General features: G+C 44.6%; 1 protein-coding gene across 4 annotated transcripts in view; it reads left to right on the top strand.

Moving 5' to 3' along the window:
- arhgap24 (Rho GTPase activating protein 24) overlaps positions 1–26,913 on the top strand; it is a 467,578-nt gene that overhangs the window by 220,724 nt on the left and 219,941 nt on the right. For all 4 annotated transcript variants that reach the window (XM_055640060.1, XM_055640045.1, XM_055640051.1 and 1 more), the window contains one exon: positions 15,675–15,762. In XM_055640060.1, coding sequence (XP_055496035.1) covers positions 15,675–15,762 — 88 coding nt within the window. The remainder of the gene's footprint in view (positions 1–15,674; positions 15,763–26,913) is intronic.

The following is a 26,913-nucleotide window of genomic DNA, read 5'->3' as shown; positions in this document are numbered from 1 at the left end:
GGTTGGCTTGGACTCAGGAGGCCAACAGGCTTGTTTCTGTGCAGTATCTCACATTGGTTACACAGGAAAGCAATTGTTGTTCATTTTTTAAACCCCTTTTCCCATTGTTGCATTTTAATGTATGTTTTCACACAATAGTTGGGTGAAATTAATGGAAAAAGGCAGATGTGAAGACTGACTATTTTCCACCTTCAACATTTCAATCCTGTTGCTCACACCTATTAGTGGAGTGTTAGTAGAAATTAGTGGAAAGCATTAAAAGCCACATTTACTTGTAAATGATGAAATACTAAGGCTCAGAGAAGAGTAGGTGTGGCAGTGTGTGTGTGGCGGGGTGTGGCAGTGTGTGTGTGTGGGGGATTTCAATTCATGACAGCTGAATCTTGAAATCTCTATTTCACTCCAACTTGATTAGTGAGGGGTTCCCGGTTCTAGTGGCTGTTCTTCTGGTGGTGGCTGCCTGACAATGGGGGCAAACTGCAACTCACCAATGATGGCTTCTAGCTGTTCCAGCAGGGGTCGCTGAAGTTCAATTTTCCTCTCTTGTGTCCGGGAAAGGTAAAGTCAACCATGGCATCTCCAACATGACACCGTCTGAAATTAAGTAAGCAATCAATGTCTATGACTTTTGTAGTCTGTAGTATATGTATTTAACTATTAAGGCCTGACTATTGCTTCATTATGCATTTATTTGTATATAATTGCCTTAGATATGAATAGTGAAGAGGTCCGCGGTGATCTGCCGCAGCCTTTAATCATAGCCCAGCAAAGTTTAATAATGCTGCAATATTTAACTGACATTGAACAAGACTAATTTGCCTGTGAGAATATGATCAATATGTCTGGCCAATGGAATTTCAAATTCAAACAAGAAATTTATATAAAGTAATTGAATGAACAATCACAAGAGTAGGAATAGGAATACTGTATTGAGCACAGTGAGATTCTTTGCTTGCATACACAATGTATACAAATAGCAGCCACATACAGCACCGACGCTGTGAGGCAGCAACCCTACCACCAGGGCCGGCCCTAGGCCGATTGGACCGATTTTTCCAAATTGGGCCCCGCGCCCAAGGGGGGCCCCACGTTAATTTTCCGTATTTCATATGGAAATACAAATTCGCTTTGTTAAATGAAGATGAAAAAAACACATTCGCCATACGGATTTTTTTTACAAAACTTACATGGTTTTGTACATGGAATACAGGCGCTGTACGGCTATCAGACACAAACGATGTGTTAATGACTGTAGCACTTGTGTTAACAAGTCGTTATCCAATGCATCATCAATGCACAGATTCCTCAGTAAATGTGTAGGTACACAAAAATACTGGAGAAACTCAGCGGGGTGCAGCAGCATCTATGGAGCGAAGGAAATTGGTAACGTTTCAGGCAGAAACCCTTCTTCGGCCCACAATTAAACTACAGTAATTCCTTCTGCTTGCATGTGCCTATCTGAAGAACGGTTTTGGCCCGAAATGTTACCTATTTCCTTCGCTCCATAGACACTGCTGCACCCGCTGAGTTTCTCCGGCATTTTTGTGTACCTTCAGTAAATGTGTAATTGTGTTTTAGAAGAAGTATTAATGACCCTGCGTTCCTTTGAATACAATTCACGTGGCTTCATTAACACTTCTTCATCGGATGGGGCTGAATCTTTAGAATTCTCTGCAGAAGGCAGCTGGGAAGGCTTGGTTATCCAGTATAGACAGGGGAAGAGATTAATAGATTTTTTGATTTTAACAAATCATGGGATATGGTGTTAGTGCAGGAAAGTGGAGCTGAGGTAAAAGATCTGTTGTGATCTCACTGAATGGTGGATCAACATGAGGGGCCACATGGATTTACTATTACCTCTTTTTTATGTACTTGCGTTTCAACACTTTATTTCCTATCATTGAAAATCCTACATTCAATAGGCCATGGTGCACTGTACAAACAACCTAACCAGCTTCTTGAGGCTGCAGGGAATAATATTCTTGCACGCATGCACTGCATTGCATTGTACAAGGCATCACAAAGCAAGGTCAAAGGCCTGTCCCACTTTCACGACCTCTGTCGAGTTTGCCCTTGACTCAAACTCGCAGCATGGTCGTAGGTACGTTGTAGCAGGCCGTGATGCTAGATGTAGGTACTCGTGGCATCAAGTAGGTCGGGGTGTTTTTCTAGCATGACGAAAAATGTCGTGAATTTAGGTTGTGAAAGTGGGACAGGCCCTGTGCATTGTTGCACAGAAATTGTGTGTTACTTCCAAAATCGTTTGACAAGCACAAACTTGGCTGCACAACCTTCGTCTATGATGGGAGTTTTTAACCAGCGATCCCTACCTCAGGTGGCAGATAGTTGATGGGGATACGGGGCCTGACACACGGCTGATATAACATCATGTGTTGTGGGGACATGCTCCTGGAGTAGGGCCTTGTTGTCCTCAGAACCCAACATAGACAAGGGAAAAGGATTTACCTAGAAGATGGATAACAGGAGATATCCTTGAAGATTTCTTGAAGACTGTTGGACAGTGCTTCAGATAGAGATGGAAATTTTAAGTAAAAATGGAGTAGAACTTCCTTGGATTACAGTGTCTTGCTTACATCTGAAAACCATTCTCTCCATGAATCATCTAGTTCTGATGAAATACCTCAACAATCGGGCACTGCAAGTCAGTTGACGTCACTGCCAATGGTCTTTGTACACTCCACCAAACTGCTGATTGTACATTTGGTATTATGATTGATTTTCCAGTAAAAATCTTTTGCATAATGCAAAAAAGGTAATGCAATACAATATATGTCGCAGCTCAATATTTTCCCATTGTTGCATGCAGTTTTATCTGGTATTTGATCATTTGAAGGCTTTGATGCTGAGTTCAGACTACAGTTGGAGTCAGACAGCCCATGGTGTTATAGATAACTACACATTGACAGAGATGAGACATTATAGGATAAACGTTCCTGAGGCATGATTTCATGATGCTTTGAAGTGACTTGTGGTAGTGCATGGAAGTGCCATGCTGGAAATGGAGACCATTACCTATTTGCTCCCAATGCGTTGAAACTTGTTCACCCGCAGCGGAGCTAAAAGATTTGGACACAGACATCATAGAACAGCATAACAACAGGCCCTTCGGCCCACAATGTCTGTGGCAGACATGATGCTAAAACCATCTGTTATCTTGCACATAACCCATATCTCTCCTTTCCCTAGATTTCCTTATGCCTGTTTAAAAGGCATAGCCTGTGATAGCCACAGAATAAAAGGACGTACCTTTAAAAAGGAGATGAGGAGGAATTTCTATGGGTGGTGAATGTGTGGTATTTCATTGCCATAGACGGCTGTGTCAATGGATATGTTTTAGGTGGTGATTGACAGATTCTTATTAGTAAGGGTGTCAGGGGTTATGGTGTGAAGGCAGGAGAATGAGGTTGAGAGGGAAAGATAGATCAGCCATGATTGAATGGTGGAGTAGACTTGATGGACCGAATGGCCTAATTCTGCTACTAGAACGCAAGATAAAATCTCTTGAATGCCACAATTGTATCTGCCTCAACCACCAGTATAAAGGCTCTGGTTGTCTACCTTATTGACACCTCTCATAAAATTACATACCTTCATCAAGTCTCCCTGCAACCTCTGGCATTCCAGAGAAAATAATCCAAGTCTGTCTAACCCCTCCCTGTAACTAATACTACTTAATGCAGGCATCATTCAGGGAAACCGCCTCTGCATCGTTTTCAAAGCCTTCACATCTTTCTGTAATGGACCAGCCAGAATATAATGCAATACTCCACGTGTGGTCTAACCAAAGTCTTCTAAAGCTGCATCATGACTTTCTGACTCTATACTCAATGCCCTACCTATGAGAGCAAGCATATTATATGCATTCTTTATCACTCTAACTACTTGTGTTGCCACTCAGAGGTTATGTACTTGGACGCCATGATCCTTCTGTACATCAATGCTGTTGAGGGTCATGCCATTAATAGTATATCTTCCCTTTACATTTGACCTCCCAAAGTGTAGCGCCTTGCATTTGCTTGGGTTAAACTCTGTCTGCCGTTTCTCTGCCCATTTCTGTAGCTGATCCATATCCCATTGTTCACTTTGACAGCCTTCTACACAGTGCACAAACAGTGCACAAACAGTGCACAAACCCAGTAATCTTGTTGTCATTTGCAAACTAATCGATTGAAAAACAAGTTTGAAACAAGTTTATTCATGGATAACCCCTTGAGATGGACAGTCATCTCGTTTTCGAGGGGGTCCAACATAGAACATACAGCACAAGACATAACATACATATAGGCTCTCATTGACCCACCTACCCACACACCAATCCCAAAACCCCTCCATCCCCACTTGTTATAGTTTATAACAATTGTTAATTGGCTTTACATATCCAATAACGACAATAGTTATGTGTTACAACATAATGTTAATGCATAATACCATATACCACCTATCATACATCGTACGTTAATACATACTATCAACATTATTACATGATATATTATTTCATGATATTGTGACATAATACAATATAAGACCTTGTTACACTATGCAATACAATAATAAGTGTAATGGCCATGCATATACAATAGTTATGCCAAATGATCACACACAGAGCAAGCTAGATAAAGGAGCTCAAAGACTCTAATACTAGAAACAGGTACATGGTTTTATAAGGAAGGGTAAAAGTGTATTTTTAAATAGATGAAATGAGCTAATAGTTCTTATGGTACTAGGCAGAGTGTTCCCGTCAGAAGGAGCTTTGAATTTAAATGCACGTCTCCCAATTTCTTTGTTAGTTCTTGGAATGAAAAAAAAGGGTTGCTGAATATGTCTTAGTAATAATAATAATAATAATAATAATCTTTATAATCATAATGTACAATAATAATAAAATCTTGTTGGAGTCAGTCCTCAAGCTGCACGAAATTTTGTTGGAGCAGTCCTAAAAATACGTTTAAAAAGAACTATTAAGAAATTAGACTATAAACATATAGGAGTATGGGTGGGTGTGTGGGAGGGAGGGGGGGGGATCAGTGTGGGAGGAGTTCAGTAGTGTCACAGCTCTATGGTAGAAGCTGTTTTTTAGTCTTGTCGTGTGGGCGCTCAGTGTCCTGTATCGTCTTCCTGAGGGCAGGGGGGTGAAGAGGCAGTGTCCAGGGTGTGTGCTGTCTCTAATGATGCCCTTGACCCTCCGGATGCAGCGGGTCCGGTAGATGTCGTCCAGTCTGGGGAGCTGGGTGCCAGTGATCCTCTCAGCAGTTTTAATGACGCGTTGGAGAGCTTTCCTGTTCTCTGCGGTGCAGCCAGAGTACCATACTGTGATGCAGTGTGTGAGAACCGACTTGATGGCTGACCTGTAGAAGCTCACCAGCAGCTGTTGTGGGTGACGTGCCCTCTTCAAGCACCTCAGGAAGTGAAGCCTTTGAAGTCCTTTCTTGGCCGTCGCCGTGATGTTGACGGTCCAGGTCAGGTCGTGGCTGATGTTGACCCCGAGGTACCTGATGTTCTGCAGCCTCCACTGTCTCGCCGTTAATGGTGATGGGCTGATGGGCGAAGGTCTTCGGTCTCCTCCTGAAGTCCAGGATCATCTCCTTTGTTTTAGCTGCGTTGAGGATCAGGTTGTTCTCACGGCTCCAGCTCACCAGGTTCTCTACCTCTGTCCTGTAGGCGGCCTCGTTGTTCCTCGTGATCCTGCCCACCACGATGGTGTCATCTGCAAACTTTAATATGGTTTTGGCCTCGTGGGTGGGTTTGCAGTCGAGAGTGTAGAGGGAGAAGAGGAAGGGGCTCAACACACAGCCTGTGGTGCACCGATGTTCAGGGTGATGCTGGAGGAGACCTGCCTCCCCATGCGCACAGTCTGTGGTCGGCCGGTGAGAAAGTCCAGGACCCAGCTGCTCAGGTGTGTGTTGAGGCCCAGGTGGTCCAGCTTGGTGACTAGTTTATGGGGGGGGATGGTGTTAAAGGCGGAGCTATAATCTATGAATAGCATCCGCACATAACTGTCCCGCTGGTCAAGGTGTGTCAGGGTGAAGTGGAGGGCCAGTGACATTGCGTCCTCCGTCGACCTGTTTGCCCTATAGGCAAATTGGTGGTGGTCTAAGGAGGGGGGGATGCTGTTCTTCAAGTGTCCCAGTACCAGACGTTCGAAGCACTTCATCACCACCGGTGTCAGCGCCACTGGCCGATAGTCGTTGAGGGACCTGATGGCTGATTGTTTTGGCACAGGGATGATTGTGGCTGTCTTGAGGCATGTTGGGACGGAGGCCTGCAACAGGGAGGTGTTAAACAGGTCCGTGAGCACCGCAGTCAGCTCCCCTGCGCAGTGCTTCAGAACCCGCCCTGGTACTCCGTCAGATCCGGTGGCCTTGTTGGGGTTGATGTGCTGCAGGGTCCGTCTCGCGTCATGGGGGCTCAGAGTCAGCACCGGTGGTGAGGGTCCCTGTCGTGGGGGGCTCAGAGTCGGCACCGGTGGTGAGGGTCCCTGCTGTGCCCGTATGTTGGCGTGGGGGCGCAGAGTCAGCACCGGTGGTGAGGGGGAGGGCCACGGATGTTGTCACTGCTGTTGATGGCGCATTCGTGGCAAAAAAAAACAGGAGGTGTTCAGGGAGGGAGCCTTTGTGATGTGGCAGCTGTTGTAGCCAGTGATGGTTTTCTGATGCCCTGCCACATGCGTCGAGAGTCTGAGCTGTTAAAATGCCCCTCGATACACTTCGTGTAGCGGTGCTTTGCTTCCCTGATGCCCTTCCTCAAACTGGACCTTGCTGTTCTGTAGGCCTCTGCATCACCTGAGTGGAAAGCTGCATCCCGGGCCTTCAGCAGACCAGTTACAGCACCATTCATCCATGGCTTATGGTTGGGGAGTGTCAGTATTGTCCTCTGTGCGGTGCCACTGTTCATACCGAAGGTGATGTAATCCAATACTGATGAGGTGTAGGTTTTGAAGTCTGTGTGGTTGTTGTGAGTGGCAGCCTGTTTAAAGATGTCCCAATCAGTGCACTCAAAGCAGTTCTGTAGCCTGTCCATGGCTCCTTCTGGTGCGAACTGTTGGCTTTGTCCTTGCAATGAGGTGTCTGTATACAGGTGTTAAGTACAGACTGATGTGATCGGATCGGCCAAGATGGGGGCAGGGGGACGCTTTGTAGCCCTTGGCAATGTTGCAGTAGACCTGGTCCAAGATATTGTTTCCTCTGGTCGGAAAATCAATAAACTGGTGAAATGTTGGCATTACAGTCTTCAGCTTGGCGTGATTGAAGTCTCCTGCTATTAAAAACATGCCGTCTTGGTGGTTGTTTTTCAGCTGGTGGATAGCATCATGCAGACCAGCCAGTGCTAGTTTAGCGTTAGCTTGCGGTGGTATGTAAACAGCAGTGAGGAACAGCACTGTAAACTCCCTTGGCAGATAAAACGGTCTGCATTTCACCGTAATAAACTCCAAGTCCGGGGAGCAAAGAGTCTCAACAATGTCAGTGGTGGTGCACCATGAGTTACACACATATATGCACACACCACCGCCTTTATCCTTACCGGAGTCAGCTGTTCGGTCTGCTCGATAAACAGTCCGGCCTGCTAGCTCAATAGCAGTGTCAGGGATGTTCGGGGATGTTCGGATTCAGCCAGGTTTCGGTGAAGAAGAAAGCACAGCTACTTATCCTGTTTGAGTGAAGCCTCAGTCTGAGTTCGTCGATCTTGTTGACAATGGACTGGGCGTTCGCTATAAACAGGCTGGGCAAAGCTGGTTGGTCCGGTGAGCTCCTCAGCCTAGCGTGAATGCCAGCCCGCTTGCCCCGCTTTTGCTTCGGCTCGTTATCCAGGCAGGCACCGCTGTGCGGAGCAGCTCCTCCGATATAGCAGATGGAGGGGGTGGAATGCAGTTTGTACTCCGAATATTCAAGATGTGCAGTTGGTTATAAGTTATGTTCATTCCCATTTGAAGGGAAAGGCTCACAGTGCAGAAAGTAAACCTTAAAAAAAACACCAAAAACACAAAGAAACGGCAACTAGAGGGAGAGCTCCAAGCCGCTGCGACTGTGCGCGCCGCCATCTTTCCCAACATGAGGGTGTGTATGGTAATAGGTCTTGTTTTAAATAAGAAGGGTAATTGAGATGGATTCATTTAAAGATGAACTGGAACCAGTGGAAGGCTCTTCGAGCGTGGGGGGATAACCAGTTTAGAGTTTCGTACATAGAACAGTGGTGAGTTATATATGGACACCTTAAAATAAATCTGCAAAGACTATTATAAACTACATTAAGGGGTTGAAGATGTGCATCAAATGTATTCTGATAGACAATATCAGCATAATCCAGTGTTGGTAGTAGTAGTTGAGAGACAATTATTTTTCTCATTTGAAAGGTGAAACAATTTATATGGCAGTAAAGAATAGCTAGATTACAGCTGAGTTTTTTAGTAATCGTCTCACTATGATGCGTAAATGAAAGTGTTGGGTCGAGCCAAACACCAAGATATTTGAAGTTCAATACTTGTTCTAATGATGATCCTTCATTAAATGATATAGTCAGATCTACAGAATTACCAAGGCCTTGTCTGGTACCAAATAACACTGCATGATTTATTTTTATTTAAAATTAATTTGTTAAATAATAGCCATTTCTGAACAGAAGTAAGATCTGATTGAAGGGTTCTTTCAATTTCAGACTTGTTAGTACTAGATGTATATAGCACTGCATCATCGGCATATAGTTGTGTTTAACAGTCAGAACAGATATTAGGGAGGTCGTTTATGAAAATAGAGAAAAGGAGTGGTCCCAAGGACGAACCTTGCGGGACCGCCTTCTCAACAATTAAGGAATTGGATTGACTTCCATTAAAGGTGACACATTGGCGTCTGTTATGAAGGTATGAGTTAAACCACAGTAGATTGTTTTGAGAAAGACCAATAAAGTAAAGTTTATCAAGCAGTAGGTAGTGGTCAACAACATCAAAGGCCTTGGTTAGATCAAGAAAGATGGCACCGGTAAGTTTACCATCCTCAGAAGCAGTGAACACATCGCTGGTGAGTTTTAACAGAGCTGTAGTGCACAAACAGTGCACAAACAGTGCACAAACCCAGTAATCTTGGTGTAATTTGCAAACAAATCGATTCTCTGTCAAATGGGAGTAAATCCTATCCTAAAGAATACTCTCCCATACCTTCTACAGATGCACATTTTATCAGGAGGCATCACAGAAGATTAGATAGATGAGAAAGTGGAATAACAAAAGTAGTGTAAATTGGAGATCAGCGGTTGTCATTCACTCAATGGGCCAAAGGACCTGTTTCCATGATGTATCTCCAATCTGAACTGAACTATACATTGAATGAAAAGACGTGGACACGAGGAAGAGCAGATGCTCGTCTCCAAAAATATCACAATGTGCTGGAGTAACTGAGTGTGTCAGTTCTGAACCTCTGAAGAACCTCTGAAGAACATTAATAGGAAATGTTTTGGGTCGGGACCCTTCAGACTGATTGTAGATTGGGGGAGAAAGCTGGAAGAGGGGTGGGGACATGTGACAGAGTCTGGCCAGTGATAGATGGATACAGGTGGGAGAGGGTTTGAATGGCCGATGACTGAAAAGACGTACCTTTAAGTACGGTACAGTGGAATTAGAGGGAGCGGCAATATTGTGGGAGTCCAAAACCATGTGATTGTTGTGAGTGTAAGGGAAAAGGAATGTTCCTAATGAACATTGCTTATTGAGAGATATTATTTTGTCACAGATGGAAAAAGATATCTTGTTTAATGATGTGGTGTGAAAATGGGAAGATTACTTTAATGTGAAGCCATTGGTAACAGCTGGAAATTGTGAGGATGGGAAATGGACCCAGCAGCAGAGTGAGAGAGTGGATGTGTTGTTGCATTAGAGAATCTGTCACAGCATTGCAATTTGGACCTTTTTTAGATCATACCTTCCACAATAAGTTTGTATGTCGACTGGAACAAGATCAAATTCAATCCAACCGTTGAGCTTGCGTGTAAAATTGCTGAGTTGATGAAAATGGTATCAAGGAGGCTAGAGAATTTTATCTACCACTAGCAACTGGTAGAGTGGTAATTCACAGTTGGAGAGCCATTGCCAAGTTCAAGGCTGTGCGACCATCTATAAATCATACTGATATAACAAGTTCAGTCAGTTGCTTTCATTGTAATGGCCATCGCCCACCACAGTTATGTCAGTTTAGAACAGCCGACTGTTTCAGCTGCCAAAGTGAAGGCCACATTGCAAACGCCTGAAGTTCAAAAGTCAAATGTACAACAATAGCATACAGAAAGAAGGCTTCATAGTTTGGGAAGTTCCCTTGGACACTGAGGAACTGTGTTTGCACAGTACGTGTGCTACAGGCAGTGTTAGAGTCAAACAGACTGACTTTTGGGTAATAGCATTGGTTAACAACTGGTGTATGTATGAACAGACTAGTTGATAACCGCTGCTGAATGCCCAGAAATGATTCAAGGCACTAAGTCTCTAAAATGGAATCATGCTGATAGAAAGTCAGTGTACTGTTTCCAAATATTAGAACAAATGGAATGTATAATGTAACACAGTGAATAGTAAGTATGGCAACCCATTTTTGTAGCAAACAATGTAAACCTATGTAAACTACGTGAACAAGACAACTTTAACGTGGAATAACAGGCTGAAATAATGAGCAAAATTGGAAGAATCTTTACAGTTTGATGCTTCGAAGTTGCCTTTTGACATATTGTTAGAAGCATGGGCAGAAATCCTCAAAGACAACCATAGCTGCTGGCCAGACTACAGTGTGCAGATATGCAACAGGCCAGATGCAAAGCCCAGAAGAGTCAAATAATACAAATATGAACAAGTGTAATTGGCCAATGCCATTAGCAAGCTTGTGCACATGTGTAGTGAGTACAAGGTCACCTTAAATAAAGTTGTTGGTGAAGAATGTTAGCAACCCACCGTGCATCCTTTACATGATCAAATGCATTCAAAACGCTGGACCTCTCACATGAACACGCACATTTGAATATTGACAAACATTATCAGCAGTACCAGTCCATCAACATGGACAAAGGGCTCTAATCATATACAAGGTTGCCCTATGGAGGTTAGATTTTTCAGACTGCTAAATAAAATCCTGCAAATAGTAGATCATTAATGGAGGCAAGATGATCTATTAATTGCCATGAACACATGAGGGCAGCACGGTGGCATAACGGTAGAGCTGCTGCCTTACAGCGCCAGAGACCCTGTTTCAATCCTGACTATAGGTGCTGTCTGCACTGAGTTTGTACGTTCTCCCCGTGACCGCATGGGTTTTCTCTGAGATCTTCGGTTTCTTCCCACACTCCAAAGACATACAGATTTGGAGGTTAATTTGGAGGTTAAATGTTATAAAGTGTGTGTGGGAAAGTGTTAATGTGCGGGGTTCTCTGGTCAGTGCAGATTCGGTGGGCTGAAGGGCATGTTTTTGCACTGTATCTCTAAAACTAAAAAACTAAAACTAATATTAGCAATGGAGGTAAGATGATGTGTTGATTGCCAAGAGCACGGGAGAAGAAAATCTTCTGCTTTAGGCTTGTTGGGCCGCACTGTGAAGTTGGCGGAAAGCAATCACGTAGTTTTCCAGGTAAGCGGTAAAGCCTGAAATGGGATTTGTAGGCTTGGTGGATTATAAATACTCTACAATTCCTGCCAGATCTTATGAACGTGATCAGACCATTGCATTGGAAAAAATAAAATTGAAATGGAGCCAAGATGAACAAAATGCATATGATGAATGTGAGAAAAGATTAACAAGGAAGCTCACATTATTTGTCATAATATCTATAAATCGAAGTTGGCAGATGACATGAGGAATCACTTGTATGCGTGTAGTGATAAGCCAAAAGATGGATGCAGAGAAAGGAATCCCATTGCTTTTGCTTCATATATTCCCACACACAGCCAGTGCACCATTGATAGAAAGTCAGTGAACTGTTTCCAGATATTAGGACAGATCACCTACATTGAACTCCCCAGCCTAACCTTTGTAAAGCTATCAAGACTAAAGGTCTCACATTTCGATTTTAGGGGAAATTGTTCATTTCTGATTTACAAAAAATTACGTTTAGTGTAGTTTAGAGATACAGCCTGGAAACAGGCTCTTCAGTTCACCGAGTCCCCGATTCCCACACATTAACACTATCCTACACACACTAGGGACAATTTTACACATACACCAAGCCAATTAACCTACATACCTGGAGTCTTTGGAGTGTGGGAGGAAAACGAAGATCTTGGAGAAAACCCACACTTACATGGGGAGAACGTACAAACTCTGCACAGACAGCACCCGTCGTCGGGATCAAACCCAGTCTCCGGCGCTGCAAGCGCTGTAAGGAGGCAACTCTACCACTGCGCCACCGTGACGCCCTAATGTTTCTTGACAGTTCTCAAGAAAGTAAACCTTTGGTTACCCAGAGTCTCCCTGTGTTTGGTAAATTTAAACCTTTCCAAAGATTTCATGTTGACAAATACAGAACAGTTTTTCACACACTGAAAATCAGAAAACTGCAGATGATGGAAATATGAAATAAAAACATACGCATCAACTCAGGACACAACTGAGAAAAGAGACAAAGTATTAACATTTCAGATTGAAGGCATCTTCATCGGAAGGGAACCTGACATGTTTTTCCAACACTTTATGTCTTTATTAGATCCTCGCACTGTGTTGAGGTGTAAACGTTTGTAAATGTATTGTTATTGTTTAAGCATATTTATTTCTAGAATTCAACCAAAGTAATGAGATCAAAAACATCAGAATTACACCAATCACAAAGAACAGTTTCATCGCACATTTTCTTCCTTTTAACAGGTCGAGTTTAGACATAAGGGACTTGGAAATTATAATAGAGGTTTGAAATATATTTGTTTGAAATTGTAACAAAAACACAAAGTATTCTTGTAGATCAAATGCACGCTGCAAGAACCAACTCTGGATAGTGAACCCCTTCATTGTAAAATTAAGTCTGGGCTGGATCTGGTGCAGAGTTCAGGAATGAAATATCAGATCTGAGCAAGAATGGCAAACAAGCAGAACCTTCTTGAGTTCAACCTAGAACTAGTCAGTCCTATTAAAAATTTAACGCCAAAGTATATAAGGAGAGGAAGGCAAAAACTTTTTTACTGAGATACATTGATAATTTTCTTATTAAATGCAGATTTAGGTAATTTACTTGTATCTTGCAAGTGCATAGGGGGTAAAACTGTGAATATCTTTTCTCTGGTTCTCTCTGCATCTTTCTGTGTATTTGCATAGTGATGCCATTGGGCAGCAGAATCGTTTGGTGTTCTTCATCTTTTCAACAAAGTTATGTTGCCACAGACTTTCAGTCCGCAACAGGTCTTAAAGGCTTAACATAGAAATAGTTTAGGTAGCAAAGAACTGTAGATGCTGGCTTAAATCAAAGATAGACACAAAATGCTAGAGTAACTCAGTGGGACAGGCAGCATCTCTGGAGAAGGAATGGGTGATGTTTCGGGTCGAGACACTTCTTCAGTCTGAACAAGGTCTCAACACGAAATGTCACCCATCCCTTCTCTCCAGAGATGCTGCCTGTCCCGCTGAGTTACTCCAGCATTTTGTGTCTAGACCCCAATAGTTTAGGTAGGCTGCCTTACAAACAGACACCACCTTGTTGGATATATTCTCCATCTCAAAGCATTCACAAAGCATTTGCAAAGACATGACAACATTCGCTACATACAGTATATCAGAATTCATTAATAAAGGTAGAGTTCAGTATTTTTGCCCTGAATTACAGTGATAATTTTTCCATAATGGGTGTGGGGAAAACATCATCATATTTATACGATACGATGAAACTTTGTTCATCCCCGAAGGGAAATTTGTCTGCCAATAAGCACAACACACAACAAGCTACGCAAAAACTTGAAATTAAAAGTGAAAAAAAAGAAAAAGACAAGCGACTCTTGTCTGTGCCGTGTGCACATGAAACGATCAAATGTAGACTTATCCCCTGGGCAGAGGATTCTAAACAAAAGTGCCCCCCCCCCCCCCCCCCCCCCCCCAAGACCGGGTCCCCCTTTGTTCTCCCAACGTCCTTCATGGTGGTCCCCCCATGCCGGGTCCTCATTGTCTTCCCCTCCCCCCTCACGCTCATCGACTGCCGATCGCAGGTCGATTGTGAGGCCCCACCACCACTGAGGCTCTTGTTGCCGCCGAGGCGCATGCTGCCGTCGTGACCTCATCGCCGCTGAGGCTCCCGTTGCCACCGAGACTCACACTGTCCCCGAGACCTCACCGCGGCCTATGTTGAGGCCCCACCGCTGTCTACGTCAAAGCCCCACTGCCACCTACGTCGAGGCTCACGTTGCCGCCAAGGCTCCCATCGCTGCCGCCGCTGAGGCTCCTTCGACCCAGACATGGCTCACCGCCTAGCTTTCTGCAGTCCCCTGGGAGGCCTGTGGGGCGAGTCGGGCCCACCGGGGTGCTTTCAGGATGGCGGCGAGGTTGTTCGGCGGGTGGATCGGACCTGACACTACCACAGCTCCCAGGAACATCATAACCTTCTTATAGATCTAGAAACATATAGAAACATATAAACGATCTTATAGAAACATATAAAATTATAAAAGGACTGGACAAGCTAGATGCAGGAAAAATGTTCCCAAGGTTGGGCGAGTCCAGAACCAGGGGCCAGTCTTAGAATAAAGGGGAGGTCATTTAAGACTGAGGTGAGAAAAAAACGTTTTCACCCAGAGAGTTGTGAATTTATGGAATTCCCTGCCACAGAGGGCAGTGGAGGCCAAGTCACTGGATGGATTTAAGAGAGAGTTAGATAGAGGTCTAGGGGTTAATGGAGTCAAGGTATATGTGGAGAAGGTTATTGATTGGGGACGATCAGCCATGATCACAATGAATGGCGGTGCTGGCTCGAAGGGCCGAATGGCCTCCTCCTGCACCTATTTTCTATGTTTCTATGTTTCTAACCATAATTGTGCTAAACACCACTCACTATTATGAAGGTTGTGAAGAAAATATGAGGAGTATCTCTGCCATATCTTTCCCCAATTAGTTTGGCCAGTCAAAGTCATCCACTCAGCTTGATCTCTGGAGGTAATGTTAATGTTGAAAGTGGATATTTTAATGTTGGGACCTTGCTATTCATGAATTTCACACAAAGGGTGGTGAGTGTGTGGAACAAGCTGCCAGAGGAGGTAGTCGAAGCAGGACTATTGCAATGTTTACGAAACAATTAGAAGGTGCACGGAGAGGACAAGTTTGGAGGGATACGGGCCAAACACAGACAGGTGAAACTAGTGTACATGGGACATGTTGGCCGGTGTGAGAACAAGTTTGGCTGAAGGGTCTGTTTCCACATTGTATCACTCTGACTATGACTCTAATTGGCTTCTGTACTTCCTACATTATAAGTTACTACATTTCAACAATTCTTCATTGGTTGGGAAACATAATGGGATGTAAAAGGTTTTGAAGGCATTTTGTTCTAATTGTCACTTGACTGACAACCTTAATTGTTACCTTCAGTTCCTGATTATTCAGAGATTTGTCATTGTAGAAACAGTGGACAGTTACTTTGCATGTGATTTATAATTAACTATTTGATCTTACTCCACTTGATGTCACTTTTCTTCTCTCAACCTCTTTTGGCCTGTTTTTCAGGGGACTATTTTCTTGCCTGGAAATAATGTCACCGAGCACTCGACTAATGGAGATGAGTCCAGGAAGTTCCTTTTTGAAATTGTTCCAGGTATGAAATATTTTTATTATAATCCTTATGAACCTGTTGCAAGGTTACCAAAAGCCATATCAAAGAGGTGCAAGTTCACTACATTTACAAGAAAATGCTTCTGATGCATTTCTGGTTGTTTGAACTAAAAGGATGAAATTCTCTGTTTATTGAGAAAGGGGGTGTAAGCCTGGCTCAAGCAGATGAATTACATATGGATTATAACTAAAAGGGAAATACATATTTTGAAATGTACAGTATCCTGACTGGAATAAACAGTGATAGTGTAATCGCTGGTAAGTTGCTGAATCCATCACCAAATTGTAATTAATAGATCTTGCTGTTGTGAATACCCAAGGACATTTATTTTATTTCAATATCCCGGAGGCAAGAATTCCTGTAAACACTCAACATATCCCACAACACTGATGGTTGAATCAATATAGTTATGAATTGGATAAAATAATTTAATTCTGATGTCATTCAGAATACAGTTCATAAAAGATGCTGATTTTAATTAATTAATTTAGAAATGGGTTAAATTCCAGACCTTCACGGTTATTTCAAGCCGAATTTTGGTGGTGTGGCAGTCAAACGCTGTTTTGCCATTTTAATGGGCAACGCTACACGGTCCAAAATGGCAATTGTGGTATTTGTCAGTTCAGTGGGGCAAATTGTGTTGCCAATCTTTCTTTTATTATGTTATATGGCATGTACTCAACCTGGACGTACACAAGAAACACACAATGTGCAACATGGGTTTAACACTCGCACTACATTTTAGGAACTTGACGTTTAGGTAATGCTCCCACTTGGGCCAACATAACTGAACACATTAGCAGGGAACTCCTACCAGCACATGAAAATAATCATCCACAATTTCCAGGTTTGTTGCTGAATCTACAAATATTGAAGGCATCTATAAAATACAGTTTTCCAAGCCTTGGGTACGTTAGTAAGCATTGCCCACTGAGCACACAATGGCAGGGAACATGGACAGAGGGTATCCATAATTAAACAAGCAGCTGAAAGAGAAAAGAGATAGGGAGAGGGGTAAAGGATTTTGGCAAGTTGTCCTGGGTCTTGTATCTCAGTGAGGAGCAATAGCAGAGTTGATGTTCTCATTGTTAAATAGTTTTCATTTAAATATTTTACCAGCTGCATGGGAGATTGTATGGCATGCACCATTTTGTGAGTTTGATATGCTAACTTTAGCTAATAATGGATAAGAGGTGTTCAATTATTTTATTGTTCAGCTGGTAATTAACTTTGGTAAAGGGTTTGGACATGCTAGAGGCAGGAAACATGTTACCGATGTTGGGGAATCCAGAACCAGGGGCCACAGTTTAAGAATAAGGGGTAAGTCATTTAGAACGGAGATGAGGAAACATTTTTTCACACAGAGAGTTGTGAATTAAGTGTCTCTGACTCACAACTGGGGTACTGATTGGGGATGATCAGCCATGATCACATTGAATGGCGGTGCTGGCTCGAAGGGCCAAATGGCCTACTCCTGCACCTATTGTCTATTGTCTATTGTTTATTATCATACTGTAGATAAATATTTGTTACCAATTAACGGGGTTGTCTGTAGATTTGATTTTTGGAAACTGCTTTAAAAATTATGTGTGAAGATGATGATATAATGGAGTTCTTCTTAGAGCAATGAAATTTAATTAAGTGGGAATTATGCTTTCCTTTGCAGTATTATATTTTCTGGAGCAACCTTATCCTATGTGTTTTCAGAATAGTTGAGTGAACAAGGGCACGTAAAAGCAATAAACATCCGATCAAACAATACCTTCTTGAATGTTTATTGTCATTGAACCTCAAATAAAGTTCAAACGAAATATGGTTTCTGCTGTCATACAACAAGAAAAAAAACCCAAGACACACAATTAACACAATTTACACAAACATCCATCTCAGTGAATCTCCTCCTCACTGTGATGGAAGACAAAGTAATTATCTCTCCTCTGTTTTCCATTCTTCTCCCGATGTTAAAGCCCCCGGCGGGCGATGGCAAGTCCCGCGGCCGTTAAGGCCATGCTGGGCGATGTAAGGCCCCGCTCTGGGTCGTTTTCAACCCCGCAATTCAGGCGGGAGAAGTTGCCATTGCGGGAGCTCCGAAAAGCAGTCTCCCACCAGGGACCCGCGAGCTCCCGATATCATCATCCACCGGGCCTGCGGCTGGAGCCTCCGAAGCTCCGAAGTCGGGTCGCAGCTGCGCGCCACCACAGCGTTCCTGCTCCGAAGCCGGCCAGCTCCACGATGGTGAGTCCGCAGGCTCCGTGACTGGAGCCCCCAGTTCGTTCCGGTTGGAGGCCGCTCCACGGTGCTAGGACTCAACGACAACGGAGACCGGACAGGGAAAAGGTCGGGTCCCCCGTACTGGGAAGAGATTTTAAAGTTTCCCCCCTCTCCGCCCCACACATTTACACAGCTAAAAACAATATATGAACTACAACCAAACTGTACACTCAACAGGACAAAAATAAAAAAAAGACAGACAGATTGCAGAGGCCACTGCCGCGAGGCGCCGCCATCTTTAATTTTACCTTCAATTTTACCAGCATCTGCAGTTCTTTCTTAAACAAGACAATTAGTGCACTGTGGGCCAATTTATCTGGGAGATTATAGAGAGAAAAGTACAGACAACGGAGATGGTTGACGCATAAGTTGTAGAAGTTGTTAAAGGGGAAGATGCATTACGTGCCGATGGGTTGGGGTAGTACATGTCTGTGTGCAAGAAATGGAACACATCTCTAATAGGTAACGTGGCAGTGACGTTGAATACCATCGCTTTTGCCTTTCTCATTGCACTGATTGTCAGGTCTCGGGTTTGATCTAGTTTCTGTTCCTTATTGTTTTTTAGTATTGGAGTGTGCATTCTTGTTTTATTTTGGTGTTTCGCATCTCCTCTTGTTTCAGGTCCCATTTCCTATCAGGTCGTTTACCCTCATGTGATTATTGGCCCTGCCCTGATGTGTTTCACCTGTGTCTCGTTATCCACTGCTAGTCTGTATTTAAGCCCTTTGTGTTTTAGCGCTCATTGCCAGTTCGTCGTGTATGATACTTGATTGTACTGTTGCCTCTGTTTTGCTTACCCATGTACCGACTTGGACCGATTAAACTCTGAAGACTGACCTGCCCTGTGTCTGAGCCTGCATTTGTGTCCTCCTCCTTGTTCAGTTCTGATATTACGAACTGGCCAACAATGGACGCAGCGGGCTCTGATCCTTTTCGTGCAGCACTCCAGAAGCAAGAGGAGCGCATCTCGCATTATGAGGGTCAACTCACTTCGATCGTCGCCGGGTTCCGGGACCTTGGCGAGCGTCAGCAGGGGTTCCAGGCGGACATCGGTTCACAGGTGAACACTTTAAGTTCTCGGTTTGAACACCTGGTTACTCGGCTGAATTCTTTGTTTCCTGCTGCGGCTCCCGTGCCTGCCGAGTCTGTTTCCTTGTCTGGGTCTCCAGGAGCTCCGAGGGCCACGGCTGCTGCAGCATCTCCATTCGTCCACCTGGCAAGACCGGAACACTTTTTAGGGGAATCGGAGAAGTGTAGACCTTTTTTGATTCAGTGTGGACTGCATTTCGAACTTCAAGCAGCTTCCTTTCCATCAGAACGCTCAAGGGTAGCCTTTATCATCACGCACCTGTCGGGTAGGGCGGAGGCTTGGGCCACGGCGGAGTGGTCTCGGAATTCTCCTGTTTGCCAGACGTCGGTCCTGTTCATGGAAGCTCTGTCTCGCACGTTTGATCACTCCAATCCTGGCCGAGAGGCTTCACAGAACCTGGTCTCCATGAAACAAGGTAATCGCTCAGTTATGGATTTTGCTATTGACTTTCGAACTGTTGCTGCCAAGAGTGGATGGAATGAGGCTGCTTTGTTGGATGCTTTTCGCAATGGATTGTCTGAAGCTATCAAAGATCAATTGGCTCCACTAACCTTGCCTTCCGACTTCGAGTCTATGATTTCCCTGGCTGTCCAGATTGACGCTAGGCTCAGAGAAAGAGAGCGAGAGAGGAGATCGGCAGCAGTTCGTTCCTCCTCCCAGCAGTGGCGGCAGCGTCGCCCTTCGCCTCCCGGTCGGGACTTGTTCCCTCTCGGCCGGTCCAGTCAGCCTACAGCGCCACCTGTCTCTTCGGAGGAGCCCATGCAGGTGGGACGAGCCAAACTCAGCCCGGAGGAACGGCAGCGCCGCCTAAGGGAGGGGAGGTGTTTTTACTGTGGTGAACTGGGACATTTGTTGAACAGCTGTTCAGTAAAAGAAGGCTCACCAATGAAAGAGAGGACATTGGTGAGTTGTACCACTCCTATGAGCCATTCCTCACGTCAATTGTCGACGGTACAATTGTTGGTGCATTCCCAGTGGCACTCCCTGCAGGCTTTGGTTGATTCTGGGGCAGATGATAACTTCATGGACATTCGCTTGGCTGATGAATTGGAGCTGGAACGTGAACAGCTTCAAAGTCCTCTGGAGGCTAGTGCACTGGATGGGCGCCTACTGTACAGGGTAACTCACTGAACTCAACTCGCGCCAAGCAAGGTGGGCTCTCTTCTTTAATCGATTTGATTTTGTACTGTCTTACCGCCCTGGTGCCAAGAATGGCAAACCTGACGCTCTCTCCAGACAGTTTGATCCTGACCCGTCCCCTAAGGTTTCAACTCCCATTCTGCCTGCTTCCTGTTTTGTTGGGGCAGTTACTTGGGAGATTGAGAAGAGAGTTTCCGAGGCAACTGCTGGTGTTCAGTCTCCGCTAGGGTGTCCTTCTAATCGTTTGTTTGTTCCCGAGTCTCTTCGTTCACAGGTGATTCACTGGGCTCATACGTCTCGGATCTCCTGTCATCCCGGTGTCCGCCGAACCCTGTTTGTGGTCAAACAAAGGTTTTGGTGGCCTTCCATGGAGAGGGGGATTAAGGAGTACGTCGCCGCCTGCAGTATTTGTGCTCGGAACAAGACCTCGCGTCGGGCCGCCTTTGGCCTCCTGAATCCGCTGCCTGTCCCCTCACGCCCCTGGTCAGACATCTCCATGGACTTTGTCGCGGGCCTGCCCTCTTCTGAAGGTAACACCTCAGTCATGACTGTGGTGGACAGATTTTCTAAAATGGTCCATTTCATTCCGTTGCACAAGCTTCCCTCCGCCAAGAAAACGGCAGAGGTCATGCTGTCTCATGTTTTTCGTATTCATGGATTTCCCAGAGACATTGTGTCTGACCGGGGGCCTCAGTTCGTGTCCAGGTTTTGGAAGGAGTTTTGTTCTCTGTTGGACGCCACGGTCAGCCTTACATCTGGTTATCACCCGGAATCCAATGGACAGACTGAACGACTTAACCAGGAACTGGAGACAGGACTACGGTGCTTGGTGGCACAGAACCCTTCAACTTGGAGCAAACACCTTATTTGGGTGGAGTATGCACACAACACACTTCCTTGCTCCTCCTCTGGTCTCTCTCCATTCCAGTGTGCCTATGGTTATCAACCGCCATTGTTCCCTGCTGTGGAGAAGGAGTCCAGTGTGCCCTCCGCTCGGGCTCTCATCCGTCGCTGTCGCAAGGTTTGGAATGGGGCTCGTCAGATGCTGTTGCGCAGTTCTGCGCGTTACAAGAGGATGGCTGATCGTGGAAGAACGCCGGCTCCGGTATACTCGCCTGGCCAAAAGGTGTGGCTCTCCACTCGAGACTTACCTCTGAGGGTGGAATCCCGGAAGCTGGCTCCTCGTTTTGTTGGTCCTTTCCCCATATCGAAGGTCATCAATCCTGTGGCGGTTCGTCTCAAACTCCCCCGTGCCATGAGGGTCCACCCTACTTTCCATGTCTCCCGACTAAAGCCATTTAAGGAAAGTCCTCTGGTCCCTGCCTCTATACCCCCTCCGTCCCCCCGGTTCCTTGATGGGGGTCCGGTGTTTACGGTCAGCCGGTTGCTGGGTATACGCCGGCGTGGTGGTGGTTGTCAGTATCTCGTGGACTGGGAGGGTTATGGACCTGAGGAGCGGTCTTGGGTGCCGGCTCGCAACATATGCGACCCGGAACTTATCAGGGAATATCGGCGCCAACATCCTGAAGATCCTGGGCCGTCGGGAGCCGGCCGTGGAGGGGGGGGTACTGTCAGGTCTCGGGTTTGATCTAGTTTCTGTTCCTTATTGTTTTTTAGTATTGGAGTGTGCATTCTTGTTTTATTTTGGTGTTTCGCATCTCCTCTTGTTTCAGGTCCCATTTCCTATCAGGTCGTTTACCCTCATGTGATTATTGTTCTGTTTTGCTTACCCATGTACCGACTTGGACCGATTAAACTCTGAAGACTGACCTGCCCTGTGTCTGAGCCTGCATTTGTGTCCTCCTCCTTGTTCAGTTCTGATACTGATGGGGTTGTTCTGCGGTGTTAGTGGTTTGCTGATAGAGAACTAATCTCTGGTGAATACGTTGCTTAGGATGGTACTCCAGCAAATGTAATCATGGCTATCCTGCTGGACTGTTCTATTCTGCAACACTGCTGCCATTACAGTAGATAATGTTACAATGGGCTGGATCTGGGATCCGAGCACAGTCGCAATATGAGTTAATTGAGTATTTTGCATAGGTTAATATTATACAATAGTCATTAATGGCACTTTAAAGAGTTTCGATCTGCAGATTTGATCTCGTCACTACCGAGCATACAGAAATATTTGCAACCTTATGCGACATGGCAAACTGGGCAGATTTAGCAAGATCTTCCAAAATGGATTGGATTTTCAATGCTTTTAATTATAGTTCACCTGGCTTGGCACATCACAGGCCAGTGTTTTGTTCAAGGTCCTTCAGAAAGCTTTACTGATGAGAAAAGATGAAATGACAACCTCGTAGGATTACACAGGACTCCTGCAATGAGCAATAGGGTTTGCAAGGGATAACATTGGAAGTTTAATTTATAGGAATAGATGCTGGAATAATTTCTGTTTTATTTATGATGTTGCAAAAGCAAGTTTGCAATTTCATTGTAGATGGCTCACTTGTGACTGTAAAACATTATCAGATCTCTCAGCGGAGTTTTGATGTGACGTGCTATATTTTTATTCCTGGTCATTTTTGCAAAAGCTGCAATCGTAGCCTTCAGTTATCACACAAGCAATAATATCTTCTTGCTAGTGTGGAATTATTATAAGGAAGTGAGATTGCAATAACTGAGAGTTGCTTGAAACAGTTTGATTTAAAACTGAATGTGCTTATTTATAGTCAGTGAACTACTCCACTGTGGTAGAAGAAAAGTAGTGACGATGTCAGAGATGGTTAAGAACTTATGAATAACTACAAAAATGATAAAGAAACAATCTCACACATGTATCATTCTGTTATAGCCTTCTGCTAGCTGAGATTCATTATTAATGCACCAGAGGAATATTTTAGCTGGATCTAGCTGTGTTGAGTGTGCTAATGATAACACTAGGTGCTTGAATCTAGAACATAGAACATTAGAGCACAAGACAGGCCTTTCGGCCCACAATATCTGTGCCGACTTGCCTGCATATAATCCATAGCCTTCCATTCCTTGCACATTCATATGCCCATCCAAAGATCTCTCAAATTCCTCCATTGTATTTGCCTCAACTACCAATCCTGGCAGCGCGTTCCGGGCACTCTGTAAGAAATGCTCAGAACATCTCCTTTAAACTTTGCTCTGCTCCTTTTAAAGCTATTACCTCTGATATTTGTTTTTTTTTTCCATCCTGGGAAAAATGTTCTGACTGTTAACCCTATCTCTGTGCCTCTTATGATTTAATATATTTCTATGGGGTCTCCCCACAACCTTCAGCATTCCAGAGAAAACAAACTAAGTCTATCCAACCTTTAATTGTATCTAATACCCCATAATCTAGGCATCATTCTGGTAATAGTTCTCTGCACTCTTTTCCATGCCTTCTCATCCTTGCTGTAACGAGGCAACCAGAACTGCACACATCACTCCACATTCGGTCAAACCAAATTCCAATAAAACTGCTTCAGAACTTTTTGATACTATACTCAATGCACCAATCTATGAGAGCAAGCACACCTTTACCCTTCTTTACCCTTTATCTACTTTTGGTGCCACTTTCAGTGATTTATGGGCTTGAACCCCAAGATCCCTCTGTATACATCAATGCTGTTAAGGGTCATGACATTCATTGGATATATTCCCCTTACATTTGACCTCCAAACGTGCAAGACCTTGCACTTGCTCAGATTAATCTCCATCTGCCATTTCTTACCCATTTCCGTAGTTGACTACTTTCCCGCTGTATACTTGGCCAGCCGTCCTCACAGTTCGCAAGCCCAGCAATTCTGGTGTGCTGGAGATATGGGGAAAGTTCTTCCTCTTGAACAATAGCCCAAATCTCAACCAATCTGAATTTGAATCGTTACCTTATGGTTCTTGTGACATTCAGCAGCCGAAGTTTCACCATGCAGAGCATTATTGGTGTGATAATGGGAGTTCTTTAAACAATTACATTCCATGCGCAATGTCAATGTGTCCCATTTAAACACAGGTCAGCAAGCATTTGTGGAGAAAGGAACAGAAATAATATAGGGTCAATGGCCCTAATCATTTTTTTAAACTTTCCATTTACATTCAACTGGAATGTGCTTCCAGTGCTTCAACCTGCACATTGTTAGCAATCGACTGAGGCACTACAGTGGCGTAGCCGGTAGAGCCACAGACTCACAGCACCAGAGACCCAGATTCAATCCTGACTTCAGGTGCTGTCTGTGTGGAGTTTGCTCTCCCTGTGACCACATGGGTTTCTTCCAGGTGCTCTGGATTTCCCCCACCTCCCAAAGATGTGTAGGTTTGTAGGTTAATTGACCTCTGCAAATTGCCCCTAGTGCAGAGGGAGTTAGTGAGAAAATGGGGACTGCACAATAGACGGGAACCATTTTGCATGGCAAATATGTTTATTATTGTCTTGGAAAATGCAGCATGTTTGTTTTCTGGTCTTTATTGGTCGTGCACAGTATATTGGAGTTGGTACCTGTGTCCGAGCCAATTCACAAGTTCACAAATTATAGGAGTAGAATTGTGTCAACTCTGCCATTTTATCTCTGCCTCCTAATCCTAATCCCATTTTCCTGCCTTCTCCCCATAACCCTTGATACCCGTTCTAATCAAGAATTTGTCCATCTCTGCCTTAAAAATATCCACTGACTTGGCCTCCATAGGCCTCTGTGGAAATAGTTCCACAGATTAACTATCCTCAGAATAAAGAAGTTCCTCCTCACCTCCTTTCTAAAACAACGCCCTTTAATTCTGAGGGTAAGTTTAGGAACATGACCTCTGGTCCCAGACTCTCCCACCAGTGGAAACATCCTTTCCACATCCAATCTATCTATGTATTTCATTATTCTGTAAGTTTCAAGGAGGTCCCCCCTCAACCTTCTAAACTCCAGCGAGTAGAGGTCCAGTGCTGTCAAACGCTCATCGTATGGTAACCCACTCATTCCTGGAATCAATCTTGTAAACCTTCTCTGGACCCTCTCCAGAGCCAGCACATCCATCCTCAGATATGGGGCCTAAATTTTCTCACATTGCTCCAAATGCAGCCTGACCAGTGCCTGAGAGCCTCAGCATTACATCTCTGTTTTGGCATTCCAGTCCTCTTGATATAAATGCAGGTATTAAATTTGCCTTCCTTACTACCGATTCGACTTGCAAATTAACTTTTTGAGAGTCCTGCACCGGCACTTCCTTTGCACCTCCGATTTCTGGATTCTCTTTCCATTTTGAAAATAATCTACTCCTTTAATCTTATTACCAAAATGCATGACTCCACACTACTGAATTTCATCTGCCACTTCTCTGCCCACTTACCTAACCTGTCCAAGTCCTTCTGCCGAGTCTTTGCTTTCTCTATACAGCCTGCCCCTACACCTATCTTAGCATCATCTGCAAACTTGGCTTCCAAGCCTTCTATCCCCTCGTCCAAATCATTAATATACAACGTGAAGAGAAGCGGTGCTAGCACCAACACTTGTGGAACTCCACTAGTCACTGGCAGCCAACCTGAAATAGGGCATTTTATTGCAACTCTTTGCCTTCTGTCATCCAGCAAACCCCCCCGCTATCTATGCTAGTGTCTTCCCTTTAATACCATGCACTCTTATCTTCCCTAGTAGCCTAACGTGCGACACATTATTGAAGGTCTTCTGAAAATCAATTGTAAACATTGTTCTACTGCTCACCTTGCAATCTTGCATTACCTTGTGCAGAAAATGGGCTGCTCCTGCTTTATTGTTCTGGATTTAACATCATTTTGAAAGCTACATTTGAGAATATAGAGGCTGTGCCTTGCTCCTGATGAGCATTTTGTTGGCAATTGTTCTAGGGAAAGATTTCAATCATTTATGTAACCATTCCCATCAACTGTCTAAACCCTTTAAATCTTGCTGTCAGTATCAGTTCCATTCCACAGCAGTGTGCAGGATATTGATATCTTGTACTTTAATTTTATGTTTTCTATGTTCTAATTAAGATTCAAGATTCAATTTAATTGTCATTTGGACCCCTTGAGGTCCAAACGAAATGCCGTTTCTGCAGCCATACATTACAAACAAATAGACCCAAGACACAACATAATTTACATAAACATCCATCACATCGCTGTGATGGAAGGCCAAAAAAAAAAATCTCTCCACTGCACTCTCCCCCTCCCCGATGTCAGAGTCAAAGTCAAAGCCCCCGGCTGGCGATGACGATTGTCCCACGGCCATTAAAGCCACGCCGGGTGGTGCAAGGTCGCACACCGGGTCTTGGTGTTAGAGCCCCCGGCGTGCGCTCGCAGAGTCCCGCGGCCATTCCAAGCCACGCGGGGCGGTGCTGTAAGGCCCCGCTCCAGGAGCTCTTCGACCCCGCAACTCGGGCGGGAGAAGTCGCCGTTGCAGGAGCCCTGAAAAGCGGTCTCCCTCCAGGTCTCCCCGCCAGACCCGCAGTTGCAGCCTCCGAATCCTCGGGCCGCAGCGGAGGTCGGGTATCCCGGCAGCTCCGCGACGGTAGGTGAGTCGTCGGCACCAGAGTCCCCCCCCCCCTCCTCGTTGCCCCCAACGACCCCCCCCCAGGGAGAGATTTAAAAGTTACCCCCCCCCCCCCCCCCCCCACACACACACACACACCAACAAAAAAAAAATAACAAAAAAACTACATAGAAACATGGACAA

The sequence above is a fragment of the Leucoraja erinacea genome, chromosome 1 (genome assembly GCF_028641065.1).
Source record: "Leucoraja erinacea ecotype New England chromosome 1, Leri_hhj_1, whole genome shotgun sequence".
Taxonomy (NCBI): Eukaryota; Metazoa; Chordata; class Chondrichthyes; order Rajiformes; family Rajidae; genus Leucoraja; species Leucoraja erinaceus.
This window is presented reverse-complemented; position numbering and strand designations above follow the sequence as displayed.